Source organism: Phoxinus phoxinus (genome assembly GCF_949152265.1).
Source record: "Phoxinus phoxinus genome assembly, chromosome: 2".
Lineage (NCBI taxonomy): Eukaryota > Metazoa > Chordata > Actinopteri > Cypriniformes > Leuciscidae > Phoxinus > Phoxinus phoxinus.
In genome coordinates, this window is record NC_136877.1 from 49,809,074 (window position 1) to 49,824,847 (window position 15,774).

Here is a 15,774-nt window from a genome sequence, read left to right on the forward strand (position 1 = left end):
TGATGAGCTGTCGTCAGCAGGGCCTGCCGGTGGGTTGCATAGCTCAGTCCTTTTGGACGCTCTCGAGGGGAATGGGATATAATGAGGCAGCATTAGAAGGAATTTTTAATACCTGTCTTGATGACCCATTGCCGGGGTGGGAATTGAAGGGTCTGGAAGTCTTGGACTTTTGGGGTTTTACCAGATACCTTGAGCATCGGAGTCAGTGAGATACAGCAGTCACGTCTGGGTCTCCTGAGAAGATGACCAACACACCTGAGCCGGTGAGTGGAACTTCCACTGAGGCGGTGGGCTCGATGCTACCGTCTTGCCATCGTAGGCGGAGAAGGAGGAAGCACGTCACGTCTGCCGATCCAGAGACCGTTCACGTCACGTCTGCCGATCCAGAGACCGTTCACGTCACGTCTGCCGATCCAGAGACCGTTCACGTCACGTCTGCCGATCCAGAGACCGTTCACGTCACGTCTGCCGATCCAGAGACCGTTCACGTCACGTCTGCCGATCCAGAGACCGTTCACGTCACGTCTGCCGATCCAGAGACCGTTCACTTCACGTCTGCCGATCCAGAGACCGTTCACGTCACGTCTGCCGATCCAGAGACCGTACACGTCACAGAGGTCGTCCCCGAGCAACCTGATTTGCCAGTTCCACTGCCGGCCCCGCCCGAGCTGCTCGCCCTGCCGGCCCCGCCCGAGCTGCTCGCCCTGCCGGCCCCGCCCGAGCTGCTCGCCCTGCCGGCCCCGCCTGAGCTGCTCGCCCTGCCGGCCCCGATCCAGCATCACGTCACGCCCGCCGAGCCTGAGCTTCACGTCACCCCCGCCGAGCCTGAGCTTCACGTCACCCCCGCCGAGCCTGAGCTTCACGTCACGCCCGCCGAGCCTGAGCTTCACGTCACGCCCGCCGAGCCTGAGCTTCACGTCACGCCCGCCGAGCCTGAGCTTCACGTCACGCCCGCCGAGCCTGAGCTTCACGTCACGCCCGCCGAGCCTGAGCTTCACGTCACGCCCACCGAGCCTGAGCTTCACGTCACGCCCGCCGAGCCTGAGCTTCACGTCACGCCCGCCGAGCCTGTTCCTGAGCCGGTGGTGTCTGTTGCAGTTCCTGAGCCGGTGGTGTCTGTTGCTGTTGCAGTTCCTGAGCCGGTGGTGTCTGTTGCTGTTGCAGTTCCTGAGCCGGTGGTGTCTGTTGCTGTTGCAGTTCCTGAGCCGGTGGTGTCTGTTGCTGTTGCAGTTCCTGAGCCGGTGGTGTCTGTTGCTGTTGCAGTTCCTGAGCCGGTGGTGTCTGTTGCTGTTGCAGTTCCTGAGCCGGTGGTGTCTGTTGCAGTTCCTGAGCCGGTGGTGTCTGTTGCTGTTGCAGTTCCTGAACCAGGGTCTGTCTCTGTTCCGCCTTGGTCTTCACCGCCGTGGCCGCCCGAGGGGTCTTCACCGCCGTGGCCGCCCGAGGGGTCTTCACCGCCGTGGCCGCCCGAGGGGTCTTCACCGCCGTGGCCGCCCGAGGGGTCTTCACCGCCGTGGCCGCCCGAGGGGTCTTCACCGCCGTGGCCACCCGAGTGGTCGGCTTCACCCTGGTCGTCTCCGCCGTGGCCGCCCGAGTGGTCGTCTTCACCCTGGTCGTCTCCGCCGTGGCCGCCCGAGGGGTCGTCTTCGTCCTTGTCGTCGCCCGAGGGGTCTTCTCCGCCGTGGTCGCCCGAGGGGTCTTCTCCGCCCTGGCCGCCAGATGGACTGTCGTCTCCGCCCTGGCCGCCAGATGGACTGTCGTCTCCGCCCTGGCCGCCCGATGGACTGTCTGCTTCGCCATGGCCGCCCGATGGACTGTCTGCTTCGCCATGGCCGCCGGTTAAATTGTCATCCCCTGTTCCTGTTCCCCTTCATGGTCCTGGCCCTCCATCCCTCCCCCTGATCCTCCATCCCTCCCCCTGATCCTCCACCATTCCACCTCCCGCCTGGACTCTTGTTTTGTTGTTTTTTTGTGGGTCTGGTAGCCGCTCCGTAGAGGGGGGGTTATGTCACAGTGTCTGGTTTGTGTATTCCTGGTGTCCACTAGATGTCCTCTTCCCCATGGTGTCATCCACATTCTCACTACATTTCCCATGATCCTGTCTGTCACTTAGTGTTCATTGTGTTCAGCTGTTTCTTGTCACCTAAATTAGCACTTGTGTATATATACCCTGTCAGTTTCAGTGTTTGTCACGGAGTCCTTGTTTATAGTCACCACACTTCCGTTGTCTGCATTCTGTCTGCTTCTTGTTTTGTTTCGTGTTTTGGATTGCCTTTCTGGATTTTGACCTCTGCCTGAACTAGTTGTGAGTACGGATTACCCCTTAATAAATCATTGCATTTGGATCTCTCTCTCTCCTGTGTGTTCCGTGACAGTCAGCCCATTGAAGCAGCAATAAATGTCCGTCTGCCTCGCTTCTCAGAGAATAAAACCTCTTAAATAATCAGCCTAAAAGCAGAAAATATAACAAAGATGGAATTGTGCCATCAAGGCGTATTCACTCCACACAAACAAAACCATGCACCTAAAAACACACCATATGAAAGAGGCTGCACATTGAGCACAACAAACACACGCCAGAACTGCAGAAAAACCACCGCCTGTTGCTGTAAGAACCCTTTATACGGTCTTAATGACAGAACCTGCTCCTGAACCCGATTGCTGGCCAGTCTCCTGCCACATATATAATCGAAACAAAATATATTGTAGGCTACTGAATGTCAGCTTGCTTACTTTGCTCAAGATAAGGTGTCATGTTAGAACTGGTTTCGGGAAACACCAACTCTTTGAACTTTGCTGATAAAGACAGAGAAAGACAATATTGTGATATGTGACCCTGGACCACAAAACTAGTCACATGGGTAATTTAGTTAAATTGAGATTTATACATAATCTAAAAGTTGAATAAATAAGCTTTCCATTGATGTATGGTTATTTAGGACAATATGTTGGCCGAGATACAACTATTTGTAAATCTGGAATCTCAGGGTGCAAACATTTGTTTTAAAGTTGTGCATTTATTTTCGCGGTTTACATGAATGTATTAGCTATAACAAAAAATTAAAAAAAAAGGTTTCAGACTGTCCAGTTATTTCACAGCTGATTTACAGCATTATTCTACCGATTATGACAGGAGAATAAACTCCAGATGTTGAAAGAAATAACTCAAAATAGAGAAACATGTTCATTAGTTTTCACCATTACTACTGGAAATATGTCTCTGAGTTTATATCAAATATATTCAGCCTAAAGTTCTCAACAGAATGAGAAACAATTTAGTTGACAAGAAAATATATCAACAATTTTTTTTGTTTCATCCCAGATTTACCCAAATCTACAGTGACTGTGACACCAGACAATCCTGTATTCACTGGAGAAACAGTCGATCTGAAGTGTGTGATGGAGACTTACGGTGACTGGAGAAGGAGAAATGACCAGACATATAATACATATGACTGGAAACAAGAGTGGAGATATGAGTGGTATAAAGGCAGTGTAAAGTTACAGACGTCTGGGCGTTACACTGTAAACACACACACTCTCAGTATTGTTAAAGTTAATACATCTGATCAGGGTCAGTACTGGTGTAAAGGACAGAGAAATGGTAGACCATCATCCTCACAGGAGAGTAACCGATGGAATATTTCTGTTAATGGTGAGTAAACACTGATAAACACTTTTAAACACTGATAAACACTTTTAAACACTGATAAACACTGTTAAACACTGATAAACACTGATAAACACTTTTAAACACTGATAAACACTGATAAACACTGTTAAACACTGATAAACACTTTTAAACACTGATAAACACTGATAAACACTGTTAAACACTGATAAACATTTTAAACACTGATAAACACTTTTAAACACTCATAAACACTTTTAAACACTGATAAACACTTTTAAACACTTTTAAACACTTTTAAACACTTTTAAACACTGATAAACACGCAGCTTTTTCACACTGGATGCCCAGGCAGAAGCTGTGTGTATGAAGAGCGGGAGCAGTGTATGAACGCACTGAAAATAATGTTTAGTCAGTTCAACTTAAAAAAAAGACTTCATGTGGTTACATCTACAATAACTGGTTTGTTTAAATTAAATAAATGATTTAAGATTACTGTTGATAACATAATTCAAACAACCTGAAAACAACAACAACAAGGTTTTACGGAAGCATAACTGTCAGTATATAATATATATATATATATATATATATATATATATATATATATATATATATATATAAAGAAAAAGTCCTTTCCCACCTTGATGCAAATACACTCATAAAATAATTAATTACACTTACTTATTTTAAGTGAAGACATTTTTACACACAATTTATTTAAAATAATTATGCATCATTAAACACAATGTATATACTGTAATAAACCACTAAGTAAAGATGAGTGTCTGTATACTAAACATTGAACCCACAGCCTGAACACAAGCTACTCTTCAGCACAATCATAACCACAACATTCAATAACAGAAACAACCCTAAATGTCCAACATAACTGAACATTAACATAACCGATCAAGATCTTTCCCTTTACTGAAAAACACATACAATACCTTAATCCCTAAATATACTCTCCTATTGCAGTCCCTTGCAAAGCATTCTGGGAACTACAGATCCACTGCCCAGGGGCCTAATTTATAACCGTCGCACAAAACGGGCCCTGGAAGAGGATTACGCCACTACCCACGCATAAGTTGTGATTTATAAAAACAAACTTGATGGGAAAATGTAAATGTAAAATCTGCCATTCTCATTAATGGAGTTAAGCACTTAAATGATATGAAATCATTACAGAGAAGTTACGACTAATGAATAGAAATATGTGTAGTGAATGCGATGCTTTTGAACACTTTTCCTGTGGGAATCTGTGTTTTAATGTTTCAACTACAGCTTAGCGCATGATAATAGCAGAAATCATGGTCTCAGAAAATATTTTCACTCAAATAATGATCAATAATGCACAATAAGGCTCTATTTTCATTAAAAAATATAAATCATTTAAAAATAATATTTGGCCAGTGGAAAAGATTGATTCAAACTTTCTCTGAAATGTATTTTATACTATTTTGATTTGTTTATTCAAAAACAAGGCATTAGGCTTCTAAATTACTTTGTAATGTGACACACATGACATATCTCATATTTTCCTAATGTCTTGTACCGTTAAACATGGTATTACATGGATGAATATGCATATGCAATGATATGCAGATGAGGATATGCTTAGTAAAACAAAGCGTTGTAAGCTCCATATATTATTTCACAATCTTCCGCTGACTGGGATTTTGAAGGGAATTTTGCGCAGGTTCTGGCGTACACACGGTTTTATATATTTTATATATTATATATTTTATATATTATATAAGTTTTGAATACTTTCTGCCGTATGCCATTTTTGCCATACACTTTTAGTAAGGATCCTATGCACAGTTTTATAAATGAGACCCCTGGGCTGCATTTCCCAAAACCTAAGTTGATCGTGGAGAACATTGGTGGCAATGATGCTTTTGAGAAATGAAGCCATGGGCAGTGGATCATGATTTTCCTTTCACACAACACAACAAGATTAAATGAATCTAATCAGGTCTCACGATCTCAAGTCACTAAACCGAGGTAGTTGGCTATATCCCTGAGATCGGTCGCATTCACGCGTACACAATCAAAGATACTTTGGTAAACCCCCTCGGTTGTATACACTTGAATTTACCGTAGCGTTTACTTCAGTAGAGGTATGGCCTACAGATTTAAGCTGACCAACATTACTTCTCTTATAATAGCTTTGGATTGGTCATGCCGTGGTTTCCCACGTTCACTTATCTAGAGTAACATTAAATTAAAACAGAGGTAGACACCCAGATTTAGGTTGGTCAAGCAGCAGTTGCTGTCCTAAACGGAAAATTCACTTCTTGTCCGTCCAAAACCAAGTACACTTGAATTAGTGCCGAATATTAGTTATTAGACATACGAATCCATTTAATCTACTTGAGAAAACAATTTTGGAGTCAGTCAGAATAAAATTAAATGTTTACAATTTATTGACCAGGTAATAAAACAATAATTCAAAATCCAATTCATAGAATAAAATCATCAGTCAATCATATATAATAACAACAATTCAGAAATCGAGGAATTGTAGAAATATTTACTCTGGCAATGAAGACTACACACATCGATTGTGTGGGAAGTCTATATACCTACAAACTTCCTGAACCTTTTGCCAATTTTCCTTATAAACCCAGATAATTCAATTTGCTTACCAGTCTGTCATTATCATTATATTTTGGTCCCCTATTGAGGGGTTCACAATTGTGGGATGAGAATTTGTGATTGAATTGGTTCTTGATGCCTGAAGAAGAGAATACTTACTTACAAGAGGTAGTTATAATGGAAGATCTGGGGAACACCTTTAAGGGGCACACAATCTTTCTCATATTCTAGAGCTTGGTATTATGGCTGGGAGAATTAACATGTATAGTTACTTATTGTACATATTTAACATTGCACAGGGTTTCAGTGAGTTTTAGTTGAGGGGGGGGGGGGGGGGGGGGGTGATGAGACTGCAACAGTGAGGTGTGAGCTGAACTCTGTGCTGCGTCTCGGATGTTGCTGTTACATATGCAAGAGAAATTTCAAAAGTTCATTCTCAGGAGAGCCTTTTGTTTTCTCGAGGGGTAGCCCAGACTTACTGGCATCCGCCTTAATTTAGTTAAAACAGCATTACCTAAAGTAACAACAACTGAGTTACAATTTGTAGGTAGAAATATCTCTATAGCAACAACTGCACATTTTTACACATTGTGCTTTCACATTGGCAGTGTTTGTCGCGTGCAGAAGAACTGCGACTTGGTTCTGCAAATACAGACGAGTATCGAACAGTGTCCTGATTTTCAGTTGTTCTCCTCCGACCACTCTCTGTCACATGCTTTTATTTATGACGGACAGCGTACAGTACTCTGCTGTGAAGTGACCATGTTCCCCTCCTACTGTATCACACACACATACTGTATATTTAACCCTTGTGCATCAATTAAAAAGTTACACAGAGGTCCATAGTGGACAAACATTTAAATGCGGACATTTTTGTCCAAAGGGTTCTGAGAGGACCTATTTTGTGTACCTAGAGCAAAATATATATTTTTAAAGGAAATGGGGGTGATATAGTAGAATTACAATACAAATACACACCTGTGCCAAAATTTATGCAGTTGGCATTAACACAGGCAAAAACAAAACACACTGAAAGAGACATGTCCATAAGGATGCACAAGGGATAGAGATATGCCATATGGTGATTGTGGAACCCACAACACTAACTTAATTTTTTGGTGAAATTTGTTGTTTTTCATTTTAACTTATATATATATTGTATATTTTGAAGAAGAACAGTGCATGGTGGCTTTAATTCAGCGTAAGCGACGCAGCAAAAATAGACTCCGCGACGAAACGATTTTGACACTGTCGCTCCTGCTTCGTGTTGCAGCTTTTACACTTTGCTTGCGGTTCTAGTGTGAAAAAGGCCTCTGTCTCGATGATCTGAATCTGTTGTTGTTCTCCTGTTGTACAGAGAGTCCTAAAGCTGTGGTGACGGTACGACCTGATGAACGAGTGTTTAGAGGAGAAACAGTCTCTCTCAGATGTAATATAAAGTGGGCAGGAGACACTGAGTGGACGTACAGATGGGAAATAGAGGGAACCAACAACCGATATAACAACACTGTCAACCGAACCTCAACACAAGAGTTGAACATCAGCAGTGTTGATCTCTCTCACAGCGGTGAATACACCTGTACAGGAGAGATACACACTCATCGCTCTCAGTGCAGTGATGCTGTTACACTGACTGTATCAGGTGAGTGTGTGTGTGTGTGTGTGTGTGTTGTGATCAGCTTCTCCATCAGTTTCTCTACGGCTCTGTAACTCATGTTGTTTTGTTCAGCTGAAGCTCAGGCATCAGTGCGAGTGTCTCCACAGCCGTGGCTGACTGAAGGAGAATCAGTGACTCTGATCTGTGAGGTCTCAGGCTCCTCTACAGGCTGGACGTTCAGCTGGTTCAGAGATCATGATCATCTGTCAGACAGCAGCAGAGGAGCTGGAGGATCTTACACTCTCAGTCCTGCCGCTCTACAGCACACAGGAGTTTATACGTGCAGAGCAGAGAGAGGACGACCAGCCTATTACACACACAACAGCAGCGCACACACACTGTGGATCACTGGTGAGGGTTTATGCTGGTGCTCATCCGGATCTGTGTGTCACTGCAGTCTCTGTGCTGTCCGTTTCTGACTGAGATTTTCCTCTTTTCAGGAGTTTCTGCTTCAGTGTCTCTGGTCCTCAAGCCCAGCAGAAGTCAACACTTCTCATCTGACTCTCTCTCTCTGAGCTGTGAGGATCAGAGTAACTCTGCTGGATGGACAGTGAGAAGATACACAGACAAACACACACACACTTGTGCAAAACAAACAGGATCTTCATGTGTAATCGACTCTCTCAGCACATCTGACACTGGAGTGTACTGGTGTGAGTCTGAGTCTGGAGAGAAACGTCGTCCTCGAAACATCACTGTACACGGTGAGTCCGGTTTAATCAACATCCTCTTTCTCATGAGATCGGGTTAATATACGACTAACAACATGCTCAGGAAGTGCAATTCAATTCATAATATCAGTATTTTTCTTCTGATTTGTTTTGCTATATTCTTACTACAGTATTTACAGTATTAAACACACATATCTTGTGTCTGTAGACGGCGAGGTGATTCTGGAGAGTTCTGTTGATCCTGTGACTGAGGGAGAGACTCTGACTCTACACTGTTTACATCGACCTACAAACTCCACGATCCTCATTGCTGATTTCTATAAAGACGGATCACTGATCCAGAATCAGACGACAGGAGAGATGAGCATCACTGTCTCAAAGTCACATGAGGGTTTCTACTACTGTAAAACAGAGAGAGGACAGTCACTCCACAGCTGGATCTCAGTCACTGGAGTCTTTAACGGTGAGATGATTTAAAGGGATAGTTCACTTTAAAATTAAAATTTCGTCATCATTTACTCACCCTCAAGTTGTTTCAAACCTGTATTAATTTATTTCTTCTGCTGAACACAAAGAAAGATATTTTGAAGAATGTCAGTAACCGAACAGTAGTCTGTACCCATTGACTTCCATAGTATTTTTTTTTCCTACTATGGAAGTCAATGGGTACAGACTACTGTTTGGTTACTGACATTCTTCAAAATTTCTTTCTTTGTGTTCAGCAGAAGAAATAAATTAATACAGGTTTGAAACAACTTGAGGGTGAGTAAATGATGACAGAATTTTAATTTTAAAGCGAACTATCCCTTTAATGAGAAACGCCACAACATTATTATATACTATTATATATTATAGTCTAGTCTCTGGCTCTTTTTTCTGCTAGAGCAAAATCAGTTATTGACATCAGTGTTTATTATTTCACATAACTCACATAAACGAAAGCATAACCATCAAATCGCTTGCAAAATATATTTATCATGTACTGCTTGGAGACACGAAGTTACAATTTAGCAGTTGTCCTTAATCAGGGTGTATAAGTGGGTGTGTTTTTCTATAAAAACAGTAGGCAAGTGTTAATATACATGATAGTAAATGTTTTAAAACAGATACATGATGAGTACACTCTTAAAACAAATGTGTTGAAAACAACACAACATGTGTCGTTTTCAACACATGTTCTGAGTGTGCTCAGGGACAACACATATTGTGTTAAAATACAACACAGAATATGTGTTATGAAAATACACAGACAAATGTGTTATTTAGTTAACACATTAATGTGTCATTTTTGTAAACCTCTAACACAACTGTGTGTTAGATTTATTTTATTATAAAATATTATTGAAAAAGCTAGATCAGAATACAATATGTACAGTTGAAATCACACTGAAGCATTGAATACGGTTCACATACTGTTTATTTTGTATTTTTTCACATGAAATTCATACTGTAAAAAATGATGTTGATAAAAAAATAAGCATTTCAAAACAATCATATAAACCATCCATTAAACACTTTAAATAAGTTGTTAACAACAACATATATCAAATATTTTAAAACTCATCTGTTAGGTACTGTAAAATACATGTCAAATAGAACAAAGTCTGAAATCATTTCCAAAACAAGACCAAACTTTCTTAGCTTGTTCTCAAATATAACAACAAACAGAAATATACGAATGAACTTAAAAATTGTAGTCAAATAAATAAGTGTGTCCTGACTCTACGGTAGGGCTTGAATTAGAGTGAGCTCTGCTAAGATGTTTAGAAAATTAATTAAAACTATGATATGTTCTGGGGCAACCATTTTGACTACAGATTAATGTTAGGTTTTGGCTATCAGAGAGTGCATGTACTTCGCTTAAATGCCAAATCAACTGTTTTGTTTGGACAAAAATATTTTGGAAGCACTTTGGACAGGTATACATGGTCTGTTTCAATTAGGCACGAGACTGCAACTTGGCAATCAATTCCATAACCTTTGATCGTTTGCAAGTGGACTGGGACAAAGGCAGGTCATATACATACTCAAAAAAAAAAGAGAAAACTGAAGACAGTTGGCATGGATATTGAAGATTACACAGCCAGTAGAATTTGAAAAGTTTGTCTACAGCACAAGTGAGGTTTTCAACATCAAGTGGAAAAGCAAAAGAATCATTCTTTGCCACAATTACATACTGGGCTTCATGTCCTGGAGAGCCGATGGAAACCAGCTGCGGTTGTGTTGACTTTAGAGACCCGTTCATGCCTTCTCGAAACAAAGACGTCACAATGGTACCAGCCTATAGAAATGAAACAATTAAAAGCATCAGAAAATGTTGTTGCATGTGACATTGCAACTTTATAAAAAGCTAACACAATGCATACCGGCACCACTTCCAACAAGTAGGAGAGAGCAGAATTGACACAGCATTTACTGCCAGCGACGCTTCTCCCATATGCCGTGGGTGGAAGAAGATGAATGAGGATCCTTAACATAGTGTGACACAGCTCATCTTGATGGAGTAAAGATGCAGGTCACAAGCAAAAGATTAAAAACAAAATTCTATTTGAAATTATTACCTTTAAATCATGAATTGAATGATAAAATGTACGTGTCATTTTCACATAAACCCAATTTAGAAATGTGTGCACATGCCACAGAAATAAAAGAAGAAAATCTTACCATCCTGCTGATTGTCAGCTTTCTCCAATAAGTGTCTTATGTCTGTTTTTTTCTCAAAGGATGCTATTTCCTTGAGTTTTGGGATAATCGTCCCCTCCCATTTCTTGATAACCATGTCTTCTTTCCCATCTGTCACCTTGGAAAATTCAATGTCCAGCTGCAGTGCATAAAACAGAAACAAAGAAATTATTAATATTAACAAATTATAAAACACAACCTTTGTGTAAAGTTCTCTGCAGCTTAGTTTAACATGTATTACCAAGGCTGGCATGTCCAGAAATCTGGGATATTCCTTGAAGATTTGACCAACAGTTGGCGATTTCTCCGTTATCCATCTTCTTCGGTAACTGAAGGTTTGGTCAATTGCAGTCTTTATTGACGATGAGTTCTCTGGTGAGGGTCGTATCCTCTTTATCAAGGTCAACCACTCAGTCGGCACTGCTTCATCAACAATCGGCAGAGAAGGTTGGTCTGTAGAAAGACGTCGTTTCAAATTGTAGCTCCGCTGGCTCTGTTGAAGTTTCCGCCTGAGGTTCCGTAGTCTCATTTCTATAAATCCACTGTGTGATGGCCCATCAAAAAAATGCTCCTGACATGAGAAATGGACAAATAAAAAGTTGGACTCAAGTATGCTTTTGCAGTTTGTATACGCAGTGCCAAGTAATTTCATACTCATAAATTTATCATGTAAAAACATCCTTACATGTTCTTCATTTTCACCGAATGGGACATTAATCCTTAATGACGGGAACAGTGACAAAATCTCCTTCGCTAGTGCCATCTTTTCTGTACCTGATGGATAGCTAAAAAAAAAGGGACAATACAAGCATATACATGCAGAAACTCTTATAATACAAACATTGACATGCACACAAATAAATTCCCACTTTGATTAATACATTGATACTCTAGAACAGTGTTTCCCAAACCTCTCCTGAAGGACCACCAACACTGCACGTTTTCTTTGTCTCCCTAATCAAACACACCTAATTCAACTCATTAACCCATGTGATAGGGAGACATAGAAAACGTGCAGTGTTGGTGGTCCTTCAGGAGAGGTTTGGGAAACACTGTTCTAGACCAGTGATGGGCAAACTCGACCCTTCCAGGCCACTGTCCGCAGAGTTTAGCTCAATCCTAATCAAACACTCCTGAACTAGCTAATCAATCTCTTCATGATTACTAGAAGGCTAAAGCCAGGTGGGTTTTATCAGGGTTAAGTTAAATTCTGCAGGACAGTAGCTGCGTTTACATGGACCCTTATAATCGGACTAAAAAACCTTCATGTAAACACCTTAATCGATCTGATTGAGCTCGATCCGATTGGAATTTCTATTGGATTGAAAAGGAAATTTGAAAGTTTATTCCTTTTGTAATCCGATCGAGAGAGCAAGTAAACACTTGATCAGATCGAAAACCGAAACTGAAAGGACTGCGCATGTGCAATGACGTAGAAATAGCGTAATGATGTTGAAATAGTGTAATGACGTATGATGCACGGAACGCGCTGTTCTTTCTGTTGAATAAAGTGTCATCTAAATGATTGTCCTGTTATTCTAAAATTCTCATTTCACACAGCGTCTGTGAAGTGGAGCAGGACAGCATCCCACTAGTGCTCGTTTCAGACTCTCATCCACAGATACTGGTTTTGGGCACTGGGTTTTACTGCGTGATAAATATAAGCAAAACGATTCATATGCTCATTGTCTCCAAATCATGATCAGAGACAGATTAAAATTAAGTCTGCACATGTCAAAAAAATCAATTCCAATTTGAAGTTTGTGACATAAACGTGCACATCAACGCGATTACTTTATTATCATTCACGTAAACACCGTTTTCGGATTATAAAAATATTTATATAAAAATATAAAAATGACGGATTCGCCATCAATCCGATTATAAGGGTCCATGTAAACACAGCTAGTGTTATTTGATGTTATTAATAACTTATGAGTGCAACGCTGTTAAACAGTTATATACTCACAATCCATGCTTTTCTACAAGGTCACTCACTGCCACTTTAACAAGTAACTTTCTCGAAGAAATTGACAGTGTCTTTGTGTCTTCATGTTCTCTCAGGATTGTAGGGGCCTTTTCTTCGAGCAGTGTCAGCAGACCGGTTGTGGTGACAATCCGGCTTACATCTGTTGAATGAAACTAAGAAAAAAAAAATACAATTGCAATGTTCAACGCATTCTCATCCTAGGGCGTCATATACATATACACGTTTGACATTTGGTCTACATCCAACGCACATGGCACCCTTTTTAGCGTCAATATGACACGCACAGAGCTTTGTTCGGTTATGGTTGGGTTTGGGGTAGGGTAAGGGTCAGACCGCTAGGAGGCGCCTTCTGGCCCATATCTATCTGCGTCTCATATTGACGCTAAAGGGTGCCATGTGCGTTGGATGTAGACGATATGTCAAAAGCGTCAGTATAAAATGACGCCTTGGGATGAGATCGGGCTGAAATGTTTACTTTGACAATTGTAAATAGGAAGAGTGAAAACATGACTCACCAGTAATGACTCAACTCTTCCATCTAATGGATCCTGTGTGGTACTAGCAGTATAAAATATTTGGAATTTGTCAAGCTCCTTCAGTTCTGAATTAACATCGATGTCAATAAATTCTTGAAAATCTGCGTCAAATCTCAGTATTCGATCAATAGATACTTGTTGAGAGAGCTCAGTTTTGGCTGAGTTAATCAGTTCTCCAACACTTCCAAGTTCCAACTGTGAATAGTTTTCTCCATGTTTCCTTCCCGTCTATGAAGACAGTCGCGAGAACTCAAAATTGTTAGGGTAACGTAACGTTAAACGTGAGTTGACCCTCGTCTTCCATTACCTAGATAAAAGATATAATAACACCATATTATAAAGCCGTAATCATACAAGAGTCATAATTTAATAATGAGAAAATGTAAACGTTATGTGTATCGTTTTATCAATACATTTTAAATAGGCAGTGACAAGCAAGGTAACGTTAGCACAAAGTGGCGCGCTTTTTTAAACCACACAACACAATAGTTTTTGGTAAAATGACTGTTAGGAGTTCAAACTGCCATGTATATTAACTAAGTCATTTTACAACAATTATTAGCAGTCATACACAATAAATAAATACCTAAACAGCTTTGCAAAGCGTAAGAGCTCGCTTGCCTTTTATGCTAAGTTAACGTAAGGTTAGTTAATGCTAACACACAAAACCAATTCGGCTACGTAACATGAAAACGGCATAAAAACGTTTAAAACAAACAAATTATGTTTCCTGGACAATTAACACAACTCTTTCTCATGCTAGGTGGAGAACAAATTATTATTTTACACGTTTAATTATATTCACTCACCTGAGGCAGACAGACGCATTTCTGAAGACTGGTTAGGTGTCGGTTGGAAAAGAACGCCACTGCGCATGCGCAGCAAGATCATTCGCGTAGTCCAAAGTTATTTTCCCCCAGCGAGTTAAAATGTTTTATTCACATTTGCAACATGATAAATAAATCCAATCATTAAAGTTGACATCGTCCGTGGAGTATTTGCAACAGAATATGTGCCTTTTATATACACATACTACTAATTGTGTTTAACACAGTAATTGTGTAAACAGTTGAGCACAATATTTACACATCATGTGTCTGTAGTAACACAAAATGTGTTACAAATCATTTTACACATATTTTGTGTTCATTTTTAACACATCAATTTTAAGAGTGTATGAACAAAATACAGAAATGAGATAAAGGAAAGAAAAACAAACTTGCTATGTCATAAATTAAATTAAACTGTAAACAGTTTTATCTGCGTCACGTAGTTTGTCAGCGGTGCTCTGTCTAGGCTTGTTACACGCATTAAGTTGTTTACAACTTCAGAATACCTCAAACGCAGTCTTTGACAATTGAAATGTACCAAACGCCGATGCACTATAATGACATCAATATAAACAATATAACATCCTATATACAGAGCAACATCGTTCCAAAGACGTGACAACTCCTATAATGAACCTCAACAAGCTAATGCCAAACTAAATATTAAACGGGTTTAGGATTGCACATATGATTGCTATAGAGATCAATATAACACACTTACTTTGCATTGACGCACAAAACCCATGAAAAAACAAACTATGTCATTTACAACGGCAAAGTTCAGCGTTACTGTACGTTCACACCGCCGCCGGCGAGAGCGGCAAAATTCGCTCTCGCCGCCCTGCCATCGACGCCGTGAGATTCGGGGACTCTCTGGCGCTCTGACGTAGATTTTAGAATGGGTGATTTTTTAAAAACTTTATTTAAAGGAGCCGCAAAGCAAATAAGAACTGAACATAAATCAGCATCATATTTTGTGCATACTGGCCACACGTAGGGTATAAGTTAACTTATTAAAATCTTTTAAATGTGAAAGTAACAAAACACCAACAATTTCAGACACCTTTTTCCATTCGTCGTTCTTTTTATTAATGTCCCTGCATGTAAACAGGGACACGTCGTACAATAACGGGAAACCCGCAACAGAAATAATTAACTTTTCCTCCATTTTGCTTA

At 40.7% G+C, this 15,774-nt stretch overlaps 1 protein-coding gene across 3 annotated transcripts; it reads right to left on the reverse strand.

Moving 5' to 3' along the window:
• Window positions 1-9,960: 9,960 nt before the first annotated feature.
• Window positions 9,961-15,462, reverse strand: LOC306992610 (uncharacterized protein). 3 transcript variants are annotated; one of them, XM_079601723.1, is made up of 8 exons: window positions 14,578-15,462; window positions 13,748-14,075; window positions 13,212-13,384; window positions 11,928-12,027; window positions 11,484-11,813; window positions 11,225-11,381; window positions 10,927-11,054; window positions 9,961-10,841 (listed from the first exon to the last, which is right to left on the reverse strand). In XM_079601723.1, the coding sequence occupies exons 4-8, from the start codon at window positions 12,003-12,005 to the stop codon at window positions 10,500-10,502; spliced, it is 1,035 nt and encodes a 344-aa protein (XP_079457849.1). In that variant the 5' UTR covers window positions 12,006-12,027; window positions 13,212-13,384; window positions 13,748-14,075; window positions 14,578-15,462; the 3' UTR covers window positions 9,961-10,499. The 3 variants fall into 3 exon arrangements, with proteins under 3 accessions (XP_079457849.1, XP_079457851.1, XP_079457850.1); XM_079601725.1 differs by lacking the exons at window positions 13,212-13,384; window positions 13,748-14,075; window positions 14,578-15,462 and adding an exon at window positions 12,519-13,175; XM_079601724.1 differs by lacking the exons at window positions 13,212-13,384; window positions 13,748-14,075; window positions 14,578-15,462 and having other exon boundaries at window positions 11,928-12,181.
• Window positions 15,463-15,774: the final 312 nt, after the last annotated feature.

Excerpts from the sequence above, each read along its gene's own strand:
- LOC306992610 (XM_079601723.1), bottom strand. The coding sequence starts at position 12,005 with ATGGCACTAGCGAAGGAGATTTTGTCACTGTTCCCGTCATTAAGGATT. Across the intron at positions 11,055-11,224 it reads AGCTGACAATCAGCAGGATG|ATGAGCTGTGTCACACTATG; the intron begins GTAAGATTTTCT and ends TACTCCATCAAG. Across the intron at positions 10,842-10,926 it reads ACTTGTTGGAAGTGGTGCCG|GCTGGTACCATTGTGACGTC; the intron begins GTATGCATTGTG and ends TCATTTCTATAG.